Raw genomic sequence first — 15,362 nt, 5'->3', positions numbered from 1 at the left:
CCTCATTTATTTCTTGAAGTAATTTCTTTGTATTGCTCTGTGTGTGTGTGTGTGTGTGTGTGTGTGTGTGTGTGTGTGTGTGTGTGTGTGTGTGTGTGTGTGTGTGTTTTGTGTTTCCTTTAACAGGATGTGAAGATTTTTCATGGTAGCTTGTCATTAGTATAGTACATGCTCAGGTATAAAAATAGTGCAATATCCATAGTAGTATATTTATATGGTATTATCAGAATCCTGTCATCAAATGCATATACTACAATACTGTTATTGATCATTGGGAGCTGCTGATAACTTGCTTAATTATATATTCAAAAGTGCATTAGTATTCCCTAACAATGGATTTTTAAAATGACTGCTTGTACCATATTTTTCCTTTACTCCTGAATGCCTGTGTATTGTTGCATTAAACCTTGCACTGAATTATCAGACTGCTGCAGATAATATAGTACCATGCAACATGAACTTAATATCCAATCCTGCAAATCCTCACTCATTGAGTAGACCCAAAGCAGTTAATGGGGAATAATATCTTCTTGGGTATGTAAAGATTTGCATGATTAGGTACATATTTTGTGATGCGTCTTCCATGGAAAGCATTTTGGGATGAAATGTGTATGGCATTAAATCATACAGAACAGAAGGAGAATAAAATTAGGAGAGCAAGGAAAGAAACATCTTTTTTTATATATAGGAACATTAAGAAGAGATGCAGTTGAGTCGGTAAGGGGGATGTAGAGGACCAGATCATTAGGTGTTATAAATTGAAGTAGTTCCATTGACTTCACAAGTTAATTTTAAATTGATGCCAGCTGAGTGTCTGGCCCATAGGAAGGCTTTTCCAGATGTCAGAGGTTAGCAGCTGCAGAGAAGCAGATGCTTCTATCGACAGTGATCAGATTGTGTACACTGATGTAGTGTCACATTGTATTCCACAACTGGAGACCTCTACCTTTTATAATTTTCCTGAAATTTACTCTGCTAGAGGGATTCATCCATACCGAAACTAAAGATAATCACCTTTCTCCCTCCCCCACAAGTCTGGGGTTTTCAAGGCATCTGTGTTTGTATATACATCATACGGTTTGTATGCAGCTCAGAAAACAGACAGAGTGGTATTGAATGTTCTTCTTCTTCTCCCTGAAACACATACATGTCCTTTTCTAGTACTCATGCCATGAACTGCTTTCACTGAATATCATCAGCGTATTTAAGAGAAAGGAACATTGGCAGGTTGTTTAGACTCAAATTTGACCTGATTTAGAATTACTTTAATAAAGTGAAAAATGCCCTGTTGCTGATTTTCCAGCATAGTAAAGGTAGCCATTGATCACAGGGTGAGATCAACCTCTACCAAAGAAACAAAATCGCAACTCCCATTGAAGTCAATGGCAAGTGTCCAGTATGGACGTTATCTGACAAGGTTCTCAGTATATGTGGGACTGAACCCATTAGGAGCTCATCTTGCTGGTCTGTAGTAGCTTAGTTCATGACAACTGGTCCTAGATTTGTGCACCAATAAGAGCTTTAACAATTTGAAGCAGAAGGAGGAGCACCCAGGCAAGCACGTAGACCATTGGTGTGATTTGATTACTGCTCTTTTGGGGCCTGATCCAAAGCCCCCTGAAATGAGTGGCAGTGTTTTCACTGTCTTCAATAGTTTTTGGATCAAGTCCTTACTTGGTTCTGAAGAGGACTGGTTGCTGTGTGTTATGATAGTAGTTGGACTTTCCATCAGTTGTTGGCTAAAGTTCTTCAGACATCATTTTGATTAGTTTTCCTTGCCCGTGTGAATTGCTATATTAGATGATAGAATATTTTAATGCTTACAGCTGTCATGTAGTTTTAGTTGTGCAAAATTCAGAGGTGGATTAAGAGCAGTACAGTTTGTATCCCAGCTTTGTGGTCCGCAGAGGTCCATATGCAGAAGTGAATTAGCCCACCCCAGCAGGTGGCAGACAGCTGACGCCTGCTTGCAAACCACTTGCTGGGGTGGGCTGAGGCTGGCTTGGCTGCCTCACTAGGGAATGAGATCAAGGAGTTGGGAGTGAGAGAAAGATGAGTGCCAATGTGGCTGAGGGAGCGCTGGAAAGGAGGGTTTGTCTTTGGGAGCAGAGAGTGGGAAGAACACGCTCTCATAGGGACCCTTATATTTTTGGAGGATCCATTCTTTACATTCTGAACTCAACATTTATGAAGTGGGAACAAAAAAAAAGCAGATATAAGGGATTATCTCCTTATTGCTGTTCATTTTATGTAACAATGGTCACAGTAAAAGATAACATTTCATTGACTTAGTTTTGCAACAATTCTCCAATCACTTGGCTTTTACATTTCCACCATTTGGCTGGCGTACTGCTTTAGAGCTTTTTAATAATCTCTTCCTTTCTTTCCTTTTTCCAGCTACTCTTGGTGTTCTTCAGGAGAACTCATTAGCCATTCTGGAGATGGACTTGCTGTCTGGAACCTACCTCTTGGCAGTTTTATTAGCCTGCATTGTATTTCAATCTGGTGCCCAAGAGAAGAATTATACTGTGAGGGAAGAACTGCCGGAAAATGTCCTGATTGGCAATTTGCTCAAGGATCTGAACTTGACACTGGACCCGGATGTGCCCCTTTCATCACCTCTTCAGTTCAAGCTTGTATATAAGACTGGTGATGTGCCATTAGTCCGGGTGGAGGAAAACACTGGTGAGATATTCACGACTGCAAACCGTATAGACCGGGAGAAGCTGTGCTCTGGCATTTTTAGTGAGAACCGCTGCTTTTATGAGGTGGAGGTAGCAGTTTTGCCTGATGAAGTCTTCAGACTGGTCAAGATCAGATTCCTGATAGAGGATATCAATGACAATGCTCCCCTTTTTCCCTCAACAGTCATTAACATCTCCATCCCTGAGAACACAGCCATTAATTCCCGCTATTCTGTCCCTTCGGCCATCGATCCTGACATTGGAGTGAATGGCATTCAGCATTATGAACTTCTTAAGGTGGGTGTCTTTTATTCTTCTGTAGTGCTGTGTGTCTTGATGTCACTACCAGTCCACAAACTTTTCTGGTCTTCACTAGATCACTGAAATGCAGAATTACCCTATATTGCCATCCTAGAGATGCACCATATTTGTCCTGAAATGTTGAGAATGCCCCTATTTGATTACATTAAAGAACATCATGTTATCACTTTGTGAAGATCTGTGTATGTGTGTATGTATGTGTGCACAGTATTACATGATAAATAACATGATGTGCATGTATGTCTGTGTTAACTGTCCACCAACCCATTAAGGGGTATATGATTTTTATATAACTGGCCAAAAGTCTTCTCAGACCACTAAGACATTTGCTCACAATATGATAGGCATGTTTACAACAGCTTGCGATGGACTAAATTCTTCCTACAGCTTGCAAATGAGATTTGAGCAGTGGAAAATCAGCCTAAGGGAACTTTTTTCCTTTATAAAAGACATAAGAAATGTTCCTTGACTCTTTGTTGTATTAGTGTAAAGCTTGAATAACTCATTTGCTGTCAATGGAGTTACTTCAGATTTAGTCTTGTGCATCTGAGATCATAATTTGACCCATAAAGGCATCAAGAAAACTTTCAAGATTGTGGGTCAGATCCTCAGCTGGTGGCAATGGAGCTATAATGATTTACATCAGCTAAAGATCTGGCCCAGGAAACAGAAAGTGTACTGTGGAGGTTTCCAAACTCATAGCAATTTTATTTGTCAAAAGGAAGGTTTTTTTTTTGGTCTCATATATATACACACACATTTTATAAACAGCCAATATGCTAGCATGTGCTTAGTGCATATGATCAGCAGCCCTGGAAGTGTGTCATTTGAAAGAACAAAGGAGACCTGTAAAATGGACATAAAAGGACTGATATAGATGAACAATTCCAAAGAAGGAAAGACTAATCCCTCCACTGAACTGACTTGATCAGATTTTCTCTAATGATTGGATAGGCCTGTAGGGGTTTGTGAGGGGAGTTAAGTTATTCTCAAAGGCCATTGTAACAATGCAAATTTGCTTGTAATAAGCAGGGCATTTGACATTTCACATCAGAAAGTACTGGAAAATACCAGCTTTTCTCTCCTCTGGCAATGAGAGGGGATGGGCTGAAATGCAGACAGATATGGAATAGGGAATAAAAGAATAAAATGTAAGTGTGTGAAAATAGATGAGGAAGATTTTTGGTTACTGCAAGGAGACAATTGCAGACAGATAATTGTTTGATATAAAGTTATATGGCTCTCAAGTGAAGGTTTCTCTGTACATGGGTGTCTTTAACTGGAGAGTTCAAAAGGAAAACTAGAAATCCTAAAACCTATTGGAATAGCATGTGAGAGGCTGAAAATGTCCCCTCTCCCTGAAGGACTTGGGCATATCTCTGCACAGCTCACTAGACAGTCTCCACAGCAAGCATCCTGATTTACTGGCCGCCTCCTGCAAGAATGCATAATGGATGCAGGCTATTGCATCATTTGGCTGGCTAGATATCTAACAAACACTTAAACTGGTACTTGCGAGCAATTTAATTTAATTTAATTTAGTTTTTTAAAGTAGCTTACTGCCTGCATTACTTGTGGAGGAGTGGATACTAGCTAATGACAAAGGGAGGAAATTATCAGTGTCTTTATGGAAATCTTTTAAAAAGCAGCAGCATTCCTTTTAAGTTTTTCACACACTTAGGATCTGTGATGCACAGGCAACAAAGGGGCACTTCTGTGGTCTTGTGGACGTACACTATGTAGGTCCTGGCTGCTCATTAAAAATAATGGGACGGCTTCACAAAGCGTAGCCTTGGGCATGCAGAAGCACATGGCATTGGAGGTGTTAATATAGTCATCTTTTGACTTTAAAAAAGTCATCACAAGTCTGGCATATTTTGGGAGGAAAGTGTTATTGTGATTCATTTGTGATCTTCATTTGTTAACTTTGGTTTTAGGTAGATTTACAGGTAATGGAAAATGATTTATTTAGAATGATCCTCGATGTTGCAGCGTTGGGTGGAAATCTAATTCATCTTAACATTTTTTTAAAGAAAGATAGATAAGGGCTGCAGAAAATGAAGCTGGCTAAAGGGGAATAAGAAGGGCTTTTACAACTATGTCATGGGGAAAAAAAGAAATACTGGAGAGGTAGTAGACCTATTAATAAATAAGGAGGGAATGACATTAATGGTGACTCTCAACTGGCTGAGCTACTGAATTGCCTTTGTTATAAAAACCTAGCCTTTAGCAAGAAAAATAAAACAGGGGCTTTGGAGAATTCAGAAAGAATGAAAACCTTGTTAATAAAGAGAAACCAATGTGAACGTTAGTATCTGTAGAAATCAGCCAGTACAGTTACTATGCACTGCAAACTTCTTAAGGGAATTAACTAACAAACTTACTGGACTACTGGCAGTTTTTTTTAAAAAAAAGTAAGGAAAGTGCAATTTCAATATGTGAGCATCCACATCAGGACACCCCACATTGTTCCTTGGTTCCAGCCAAAGAACAATGTGGAGCAATTGTGGTATATTTTTTTTTTTTAAAGAAAAAGAGCAGTTCTACTGATTACTGTTCCGTGGACCAAATTCTGCTCCCAACTACACCATACTACCTTGTTTATAACCGTGGAGATGCCTGTTATGTTTGAGAAATTGAGATCAGAATTATGCCCAGTAAATTGAACTTTTAAACTTAGTTAAATAATGGAACTATTCATAAGAGGAGAAAATAGTCTATCAGTATCGAGGTGATAACAGAACCTTGAGCAAAAAGCAGCATGCCTTTTACGGTATAAAGAATTTTATAAATTTTAGGTAGACTTGATCTAGCAGTTCCAGAATCAATGTCAGCTCGCACTGACTTTAGTGAGACTTTTGCCTGAAAAGGGCTGTGAAATCAGACCAGCAAATGTTTATTTTGATGCTACTGAAGTGGGAATAATTGGAAGTGTTCTCTGTTGCCCTTGGGCCCCCTTCATAGTAGTGTAAAGGGTTCAGAATACATCCACATTCTGGGGAATATCACTGGCATCAGGAGGGGGATCCCTGGGCTGGGGTGGTTCTATAACACCCCTTCCCTCTGTACTGCAAATGCAGCATCTGACTCAGAGGATGTACCAGGGTCTGAGGTGAGGGTACAGCCAGGGCATCATTGCTCTTGCTATACTCTTTTTGTTGTTCTCAGCTGCTCACAGCTCTTACAGGATATGGGCAATCTGAGCACAAGTTAGAGTAGCTTTGAGGCTGCTTTTAATTGAGATAGGTGGAGAGTTGCAGGGAATCCCTCAAATAGAAAGGTTGGCTATTGAGCTTGTGGTGGGTACACGTGGAGCTTGTGGTGAGTATGGGGAGATGCAAAGAGCCCCTGGTGTGTGCAATGGACTCAGCCTACAGAAGCAACAAAGTGACTGTATAGTAAATATACTGCAACAAAGTGGATATGTTGTTCTAGATTTAAACACAACTACATACTTGCAACTCATTTGCAACATCAACAAGCTGTACAGTACTTCCAGGGCATTATCTGCTTCTAGCCTTTTATTGACATTTACTTTTTAATAATTTTAGCTAAGCTTTACTTGCTGCCTGCTTGAGGGCAGAGTTTATTTGTGATACATGGAGAAGATTATTGCTACATAAATAATTATTTATGAACCAACATAAACCTCACACTCAGAACTCATCTGAACTGCTTAAGGTCCTTAATAGCCAGGCTTTCAAGCAGTATTAACTCTGGTTGGAAATACGATGACTTTCAAATGATTTTTCAGCAGTACCTGCTTTCCTCAATATTTATACAGTTAAAGGCATTCAATATATGTGATTGCCTTTAATATACAATAATGATAGCATTACTCCTCTCCAGATGAGATAAAAAGCACTCATAATTGTTGCATTCTAATTCATTAGAATATTGCAAAATACATTATCAGTTACAAAGTCATTTTAATATAAGACCATACTCAGTGCATTTTTAATAAAACAAATCAAATTATTTGAATCTGTTGTCTATTATTAAAAATCTATGTAGTTAGCATCTTGGTAACTAATTATCTAATTTTAAATAGGAATAGTTTTTCCAGGTAAGTATATTTGACCCAGTTCCTGCAGTGAGCTCCACACAAGCACAGGAATATGCTCCAATGGATCTTGTTGCAAAATTGAGGCCATTACTTGTACCCTCCTAACACAGGATTCAATTTGTCTAGTGTTGTGCACAGAAATTTTATAGAGATTTCCTTTCGGAAAGCTTATACTGACCATCTGAAGCTAGCATCCAACCCTCCTTTCCTGTCTATTTTTTCTAGGTTTCTAATATGTGCCTCAGTAGTCAAGAACTTCCAATAAGTAGCTAAGTGATTCATTGTAAAACACATTCAAATTTTATAACTGACTCTCTGCTTCAACTGTACAGTGTTTGAAGTGTCTGAACTCTAACAGGCAGGCAGTTCCATCTATTCTCTGTGTTACTTCCTGTGGTGCTTGCTTAGAGAAGGCTGTAGAGAGGACATATGGGAGAAGTGCTGGCTGAGTTTCAGAAAAAGACTATGTTTTTACATTTGCATAAAGGACCAGAATCTAGCAGAACAAATGGCATCTAGATAGACTTCAATAAATCATACATACGGTTATCCTGCCTAAGAGACTGTTTGCAGGTTGTAAAAAAATTTCGCCGATCCTGTAAGTGCAGTAGCAACTGCCATTGATCGGTCGCTGCAAGAATACATTGCTAATTACTTCAGACAGGTTTTCAGTAGGTTGCACTATTTTAGAATATATCAGTTTAGCAACACATAAGAAGTTAGGTTCCCTTTTTTCTAAGAAAGTTCTAAGAAAATATGCAGATATGCAAGTCAATACGCAGATATGCTGGTATCCAAAGGAATTTGCTATTCTCATTTAGTCATAGACAAGCACTTTCATAGATTTATAGATTTCAAGGCCAGAAGGGACCATTGTAATCATCTAGCTGACCTCCTGTATAACATAAGCCATAGAACTTCCCCAAAATAATTCCTACATCAGATCTTGTAGAAAAAAATCTTGTTTTAAAAATTGTCAGTGATGGAGAATTCACCATGACCTTTGGTTAATTACAATCATTGTTTAAAAAAGTACACCTTATTTACAGTCTGAATTTGTCTAGTTTCAATTTCCAGCCATTGAATCATGTTCTACCTTTCTCTGCTAGATTGAAGAGCCCATTGTGAAATATTTGTTCCCCATGTAGATACTTAGACTTTAATCAAGTCACCCCTTAACCTTCTCTTTGCGAAGCTAAGTAGATTGATCCCCTTGAGTCTATCGCTATAAGGCATGTTTTCTAATCCTTTAATTGTTCTCGTGAGTCTTCTCTGAATTCTCTACAATTTAACAACTTCATTCTTGAGTTGTGGACACCAGGTAAAATAGCCTCTCTACTTTGACTCAGGATTCCCCTGTTTATGCATTCCAGGATAGCATTAGCTCTTTTGGCCAAGCATCACAGAGGGAGCTCATGTGCAGCTGATTATCTCCCTCCCCCCAAATCTTTTTCAGAGTACTGTATCCTGTAAGTTTGGCCTGTGTTCTTTGTTCCTAGATTAATGTATTTACATTTAGCTGTATTAAAATGCATATTGTTTGCTTGTGCCTAGTTTACTAAACAATCCAGATTGCTCTGTATCAGTGAGCTGTCCTCTTCTTTGTCACTCTTCCAATTTTTGTATAAACTTTATCAGTGATGATTTTATGTTTTCTTCCAAGTCAATGATACAAATGTTAAATAGTGTGGGACCAAGAACCGGCTCTGTGGGACCCCACTGGAAACATACCCGGTCAATGACAATTTCCCATTTACAGTTACATTTTGAGACCTATCAGTTGGCCAATTTTTAATCCATTTAATGTGTGCCATGTTAATTTTATGTCATTCTAGTTTTTTTAATCAAAATGTCATATGATAACAAATCAAATACCTTAGAGAAGTCTAAGTATATTATATCAACACTACCTCTTTTATCAGTGAAGCTTGTAATCTCATAAAAATATAGCAAGTTAGTTTCACAGGATCTATTTTCCACAAAGCCATGTTGATTTGCATAAATTACATTACCCTTTTAAATTTTTTTATTAATTGAGTCCTGTATCAGTTGCTCCATTATCTTGCCCGGGTTTGTTGTCAGGCTGACAGGCCTATAGTTACCCGGGTCATCTCATTTATCCTTTCAAAAAATTGGCATAACATTAGTTTTATTTGTCTTCTGGAATTTCCCCAGTGCCCAAGACTTACTGAAAATCAACATTAACTGTCCAGTGAGCTCCTCAGTTATCTGGACTTGCTGACTTTAAAATGTCTAACTTTAATAGCTTCTGTTTAACATTCTTCAGAGATACTAGTGAAATGAAAAGAGTATTATCACCACTATATGTCAGATTATATCATCTGATTTTTTTCCCAGATAAAGAACAGAAATATTTATTGAATACATCTGCCTTTTCTGCATTATTATTATTATTACTATTATTGATAATTCTACCTTTTCCATCTAATAATAGACCAATACCATTATCAGGATTATTTTTGTTCCTAATATGTTTAGAAAACTCCTTCTTATGGGCCTTAACTTTACTGACCACAGGTTTCTCCTTGTGGCCCTTTGCTTCCCTTATAAACTTTCTACAACTCATAACTTCTGATTTATATTCATAACATCAACTTCCCCTGTCTTCCATGTTTATAGATTTTTAAAATGATTTTTATAGTTGCCTTCTCTTTCCCTTTAACCAGATCTTTTTTTTAAGCTAGCACAGCCTTGTTCCTGCACTGTCTTTTTGAGCATCTAATAAGATGGTCTTAAATGATACTGTATTATCATTCACATTTTTCTTATTAAATTCTTCTTCCCAAATGGTTTGTTTCAGTTGTTTTCAGCTTTGTGAAACTGGTCCTATTAAAGCACCAACTACATATATTACTAGTCTGGACTTATTTGCTTGCACATTATAAATGTGATCACGTCATGGTCTCTTGTACCTAAATTACCATCAATTTTTAGTTCTGTGGTCAGTTCCTCTGTATCTGTCAAGACAAAATCTAAAAAAGATCTCCCCCATGTTGGCTGCAATTCTTTCTGAGTTATGAAATTGTCGTTTATAATGTTTAGAAATTCAAAGTATGTTTAGTACTGGCAGCATGAGACCTCCAACATATGTAATTCAATTAAGGTTCCCCCATGATCACACAGCTTTTCCCCCCTACATGTTGCAGATAGGTGCATAAGGAGCAGGACATCCTGTACCCTAGTGTGATTTGGTGTTCTGTAGCAGACCCAACTAATACCCCAACTTGTGTTTTTATCTATTAGGACATTGATCAGTAAGCATTCCAGAACATTTTCTTCTGTATTATCAGTGACTCAGAAATAGGTAATGCCCTTTCGCCCACTTGATTCTTCTTAAATAGATTATAACCATTGATTTTAGCATTCCAGTAGAATGACCGGTCCCTGCCCTTAGGTGGTTATGGTCTAATTTTGACATCTGCAATAATGGTGCAAATGCTAGAATTTGTGCAAACACAGACACTGTGGAGGGTAGTATAGGAAAGTTTTGCAGAAAAGCTGGGCTTTGTCAGTGAATTTAGTGGAAGAGAGCAAGAAGCTGCTCCAAACATAGGCATAAAAGGTGGCACGAAGCTGAGAGGAGAAGGAGACAAAGGGTATGTCTACACTGCAATGGGAGATGTGACAGCAGCTCATGTAAATATATTCACACTAGCTTTAATGTAGTTCATGCAGCTAAAAGTAACAGTAAAGGTATAGTGGCATGGATCCCAGCACAGGTAGGAATATACATATCCATGGGTTTGGGTGGGCTTGTACAACTCATGCGAGGGGTGCTGGAGCAATTTTTGTAGTGGGGGTGCTGAGAGCTATTGAACCAAACTGTAAACCCTGAATATAATGGAAACCACTTCAAGCCAGGGGGGTGAAGCATCACCCCCAGCGCCCCTAGCTCTTGCACCTGTGGCTCATGCTGAAGCCTGTGCTGCTGCACCGTCACTGCTGTTTTTAGAAGCAAGACTAAAGCTAGAATGGGAATGGCTACCTGAGCTGCAGTCACAGCTGCCATGTAGACATACTTAAAGGGATCATTTGAGGGGAGGATGCAAAAGCTCAGAGAGAAGGCAGTTGTGTAGAATATGAGGTCAGAGATCCAAGATACATTGGGAGACTTGTGCAAGGCCATGACAATTAAGAGGTAGAGCGCAAACAAGATGGGGAAAGAAAGAGGAAGCAAGGGAGGGGATCAAAGATGAAGGTGATATAGTCAGAGCAGGCAGAGAGCAAAATTTATTGTGAAGTGTTAACAAGCTGTGATTGCTGCTTAAATGTGAGTCCTCAGATATTCCACATGGCTGTGATCTGAACAAAACAGTACTTATAATTTCTATTTATGCTTTCAGTTAAAACAAAAAAATCCCAGAAATTCCCTTTTCAGCACTTTGTATAAACCAGGCTAAAATATGGTTGGTTATGCTGAATATTAAGCTCAGTTTCTTCAGACTAGAATTTCTGACCTGGAAAAAAGGCAGCCCTGCATTCTAATGACAGGTCATTGCACAGTCAGCATAGGATGTGTGTTTCAGGGCATGTTGAAAAGTTGCACGGTAACTTCTTCATGTGGCTGTTGTGGGGACAAATTTAAAGGTCCCAAGTTTGCATTAAAGTAGTCAAACTTGGGATCTTTAAGTTTTCACCTGCAGTATCTAATGAGGGAGTTACTGTGCAGCACTTCAGTGCATACTGCTATTCACACCCCCTAACCTGAACTTTAGGGGCAGTGTAGATGTGCCCAGAAGATAGTGGTGCTTGTGACATACCAGGGTACAATCCAGACTAATGAGTAGCTATGTCACCCTTGCTATGTAACCTGGGGTGCCCTTTACAATGCCTTGCTGCTCACAAGCAGCCTCCAGCCTCTAAGTTGCTTCCAGCTATCTCTGTGTGTGTGTGTGCTGCAGCCAGCCAGCCACACCTTGCTTCTTACCAGCCTTAAAAATTATCATGGGGGGCCCCAACAAACTCCCAATACTCAGATTTCCCCTCAGGAATGTGTGTCCTGTACTGCCCAGCACTCTCCTGGACAGTACGGCTATACTGTATTAAATCTGTTATTCCTTTAAGGGAATAAGATGCACACAACCTCTTGCCCCAATTGGAGTTACCCGGACACTTCAATTTGAACATATTGGATTAGATAAAATAATAAAACAAGTTTCTTAATTACAAAGAGAGATTTTAAGTGATGAGGCATAAAAGTCAGAAATGGTTAAAATAAAAATAAAAATACAATGCTTACTACAGCCTAACCTAACAAATTTCATCAGATTCAAGCAAAGTTTCTCACCATGTCATTTCAGCAGTCTTACTGACAAAACTGTGTAGGTCAGAACCCCTCCCCAAGAGTCCACCGACTGCTTCCTTTGTCTCTTCGGGTGCAGTGAATGTGATGAGCAGGGACGGTGAGGTTCCGAGGGTGTTTGTCCCTCTTTTTATATAGTTTCAGTCCCCCTCTTGAAAAACATTTTTAGCTGGGCACTAAGAGACAAAGAGTCTATGTGGAAGGATATTCCCTGCTATTTTTTTCATGTTTGTCTTTGTTCCTTTGTCTTCCTTTCTTGCTTGATGACTCTGTTTGCTTAATTTGCATGTAAGCAGTAGAGCACACGTTCCTTTGTTTAGGACAGACCTGTTTGTCAGCTTCTGTCTGGGCAGGGCTTTTGGATTTGGAACACGTGTAAATAATACCATACAGAGGAATCTTATAACTTCACATACAGTGTTGCCACACTTTTTATCAGGACGATATTGACCAGGAAATTGAGTTTTCAGATGATACCTTACAAGGCATACTTTGTACAAAGATTATTCCAACAGTGTGTAGGGTGTGAACACAGGGGTGTATTCTGTCACTGTGCTTTGAAAATGGATTAACTGGGTGTGGGAGTTAAATCCTAGGTGCTGCTTTCACTGAGGTTAGAACCCACCCATTTTATAGTGAAGACACTGGCTAAGTCACTTGAGTGCTGTTAGTCCTCCAATGCTACAGTTCCCCCTGAGTGTCTGGAAGGACAGATAGATTCTCCCACAGTTCACTGGGAAAGAATCATAGAGCATCTCACTTTACTGCAGCATAAAGAACTATAGGATATGCTCCCAGAAATCACACACCATAGGTGAGTGCAGCACCACTGAGGACACAATAACTCAGGTATGGCTTTGCAATATGGCTGCTCACACTTGGTCTAGGCTAACCTGGATACTCAGACCGGGTGCCAATCCCCCGGGTTAGCTCTGCAGTTAGGATGTACCATATTTGTCTGCCTTCTCTGAAGATATTTAGGAATATTATTCTTGATAAAAATGCTAAGGTAAGGAGTCAGCCTTGTGCTGCCTGACTGGTCCTTGGGTTTGGAGATGATTATTTTTTGTTAATTTGTTCTTTTCCCTTTACTACCAGTCCCAGCAGTGGTATGCAGGAGGTTCTCTAGTGTTGTTTTGCAGAGTAATTTGTAATTAGGGATTCTGAAGACAAGCTGAATACATATTCTTGCTTATTATCTGCTTGTCGTAGGCTTGGGCCATCACTTCTGAGACCATGTCATTACATATATCTCTTCAGTTTCAATTTAATGATTGTCCCCACAGTTCATAGGGAATTGGCTGGGTTGTGAAGTTAATAAATCACTTGCTCTAGGGAGAGCCCTTGAAACCTAACTGAAATTCCAAAGTAAAATGAGTTTGGATCTGCTCACTTTTTTCCAGGGAGAGGTCTGCAAAATATGACAACCAGAGTCACATGCTCTGAAGAGACTTGAATAATGGGGTCTCCTAGTAGAGTTTGGACTTGGTATTTTGGTGTCATCATGACCCACAACTCCTGAGAGATCTGGCTGCTCAGATAACGTCTGTGCTCTGCTCCCCACTCACTTCTGGGTGCACTGTGCAACGTTGGTGATAAGGCCCTGAATGGGCTGGAAACCAGCTATTTGAGAAACCATTTCTCACCACATACCATATAAAAAAAATGAAAGTGGCTGGCAAGCTTTTGCTCTTTGCGGGAACACCACATAGTGAGTATTGCATTGCTTGGAGCTCCCATCTAGGAATTCAGTCCCCTGAGCTGCTTGTCATAGCCTGATCCTTGGGAATGATGGTAAAGCCTGTTTACTTTGTCATTTGTCTAACTGTTTTTGCTTTGTTTATTCAAGTAGCTTATGCAGTGTGTGTGTGGATGTGTGGTTTCTGCAACTGAGGCACCTGCATATGGCAATAGATGCTGTAATAAATAGTAAAATAAAAATAATACTGGAAATGGTTCTCCTGTGGTCCACAAGCATTAGCTGTCACAGGTGGACAACTCTCATTTTGATTGAGGCAGCAGGAGTCATACTAAGTTTCATCAGCTGGAAATTGCTCTTATGTACAAGTTTGACCACATACCTAAGGTCACAGTCATGAATCCTTGGCACAGGTGTTCTCCAGATTGACAATTCAAGAGGTTCTTTAGTCAACTAGCAAGGAGAGCTTTATAGAAAGTGTGGTGCATCTGGGTCAATTAAGAGGTGAAATAAAGGAACAACAGAAGAGAAGATTGCTTGGTAAGCATGTAACAGGAATTTTATTTGTTAAGTATTATATTCCTTTCCAGAAAGTCTCATGGGCTGGAGATTTACCTAACTAGCATTACTAAAGAAATCCAGATTCGGATCACTCAAGAAATTAAATTCTCTCATAATGGATTGTACATTAATCTCTTTAAAAAGAAAAGCCTCCCCTTCCACAGGTAAAGGTATCAGCCCTTCTTTGGAGCTACTGTGCAGCTTAGGGGAGTGGCACACAGGGTGGTCCCTCAGATTCTCTGGCTGGTTTAGGACCAGTGTAAGCTAGAGTAGACCAGGGCAATGCAAGAGGCTGTGACGAGAATAGCTGGAGTGCAGCAAAACTCAAAAGACATCTTCTCTCCTGTGATTATGCCTCCCACATGCTAATAAAGAGTCATGCCAGCTGTAGTCTACTCTAGAGGATAGCCAGTTCAGCTGACTTTACTTCCCATTTATACCAGTGGAAGAGAGGTGATGGGGCCTGAGCAGAAGCCAAAATCAGGGCTGTGACATCTAAACAATGCTTCATGTCAGACTGGTGCATTTAATCAGTAGTTGTTCCTTTAATTCAATCATAGATGCATTTCCCAAAGGAATCCCTGCTAGGCTCAACATACTCATATAAAGGAGTGTCAGCTTGTGGTATCCATTCCCCACAATGATTATAATAGCATTTTCTCTTGAAATATCTGCATTACAGAGTTATAGTAGCATTTCTTACTTAAT

The 15,362-nt window shown here is 39.5% G+C and overlaps 1 protein-coding gene across 4 annotated transcripts in view; it reads left to right on the top strand.

Moving 5' to 3' along the window:
* The window catches only part of PCDH11X (protocadherin 11 X-linked), a 983,439-nt gene that overhangs the window by 95,221 nt on the left and 872,856 nt on the right, over positions 1-15,362 (top strand). For all 4 annotated transcript variants that reach the window (XM_043491961.1, XM_038417020.2, XM_043491963.1 and 1 more), the window contains exon 2: positions 2,398-2,981. In XM_043491961.1, coding sequence (XP_043347896.1) covers positions 2,442-2,981 — 540 coding nt within the window. In that variant the 5' untranslated portion in view covers positions 2,398-2,441. The remainder of the gene's footprint in view (positions 1-2,397; positions 2,982-15,362) is intronic.

Source organism: Dermochelys coriacea, chromosome 9, assembly GCF_009764565.3.
Source record: "Dermochelys coriacea isolate rDerCor1 chromosome 9, rDerCor1.pri.v4, whole genome shotgun sequence".
Classification (NCBI taxonomy): domain Eukaryota; kingdom Metazoa; phylum Chordata; order Testudines; family Dermochelyidae; genus Dermochelys; species Dermochelys coriacea.
The sequence above is the reverse complement of the archived record's forward strand: the minus strand, read 5'-3'. Positions and strand labels throughout refer to the sequence as shown.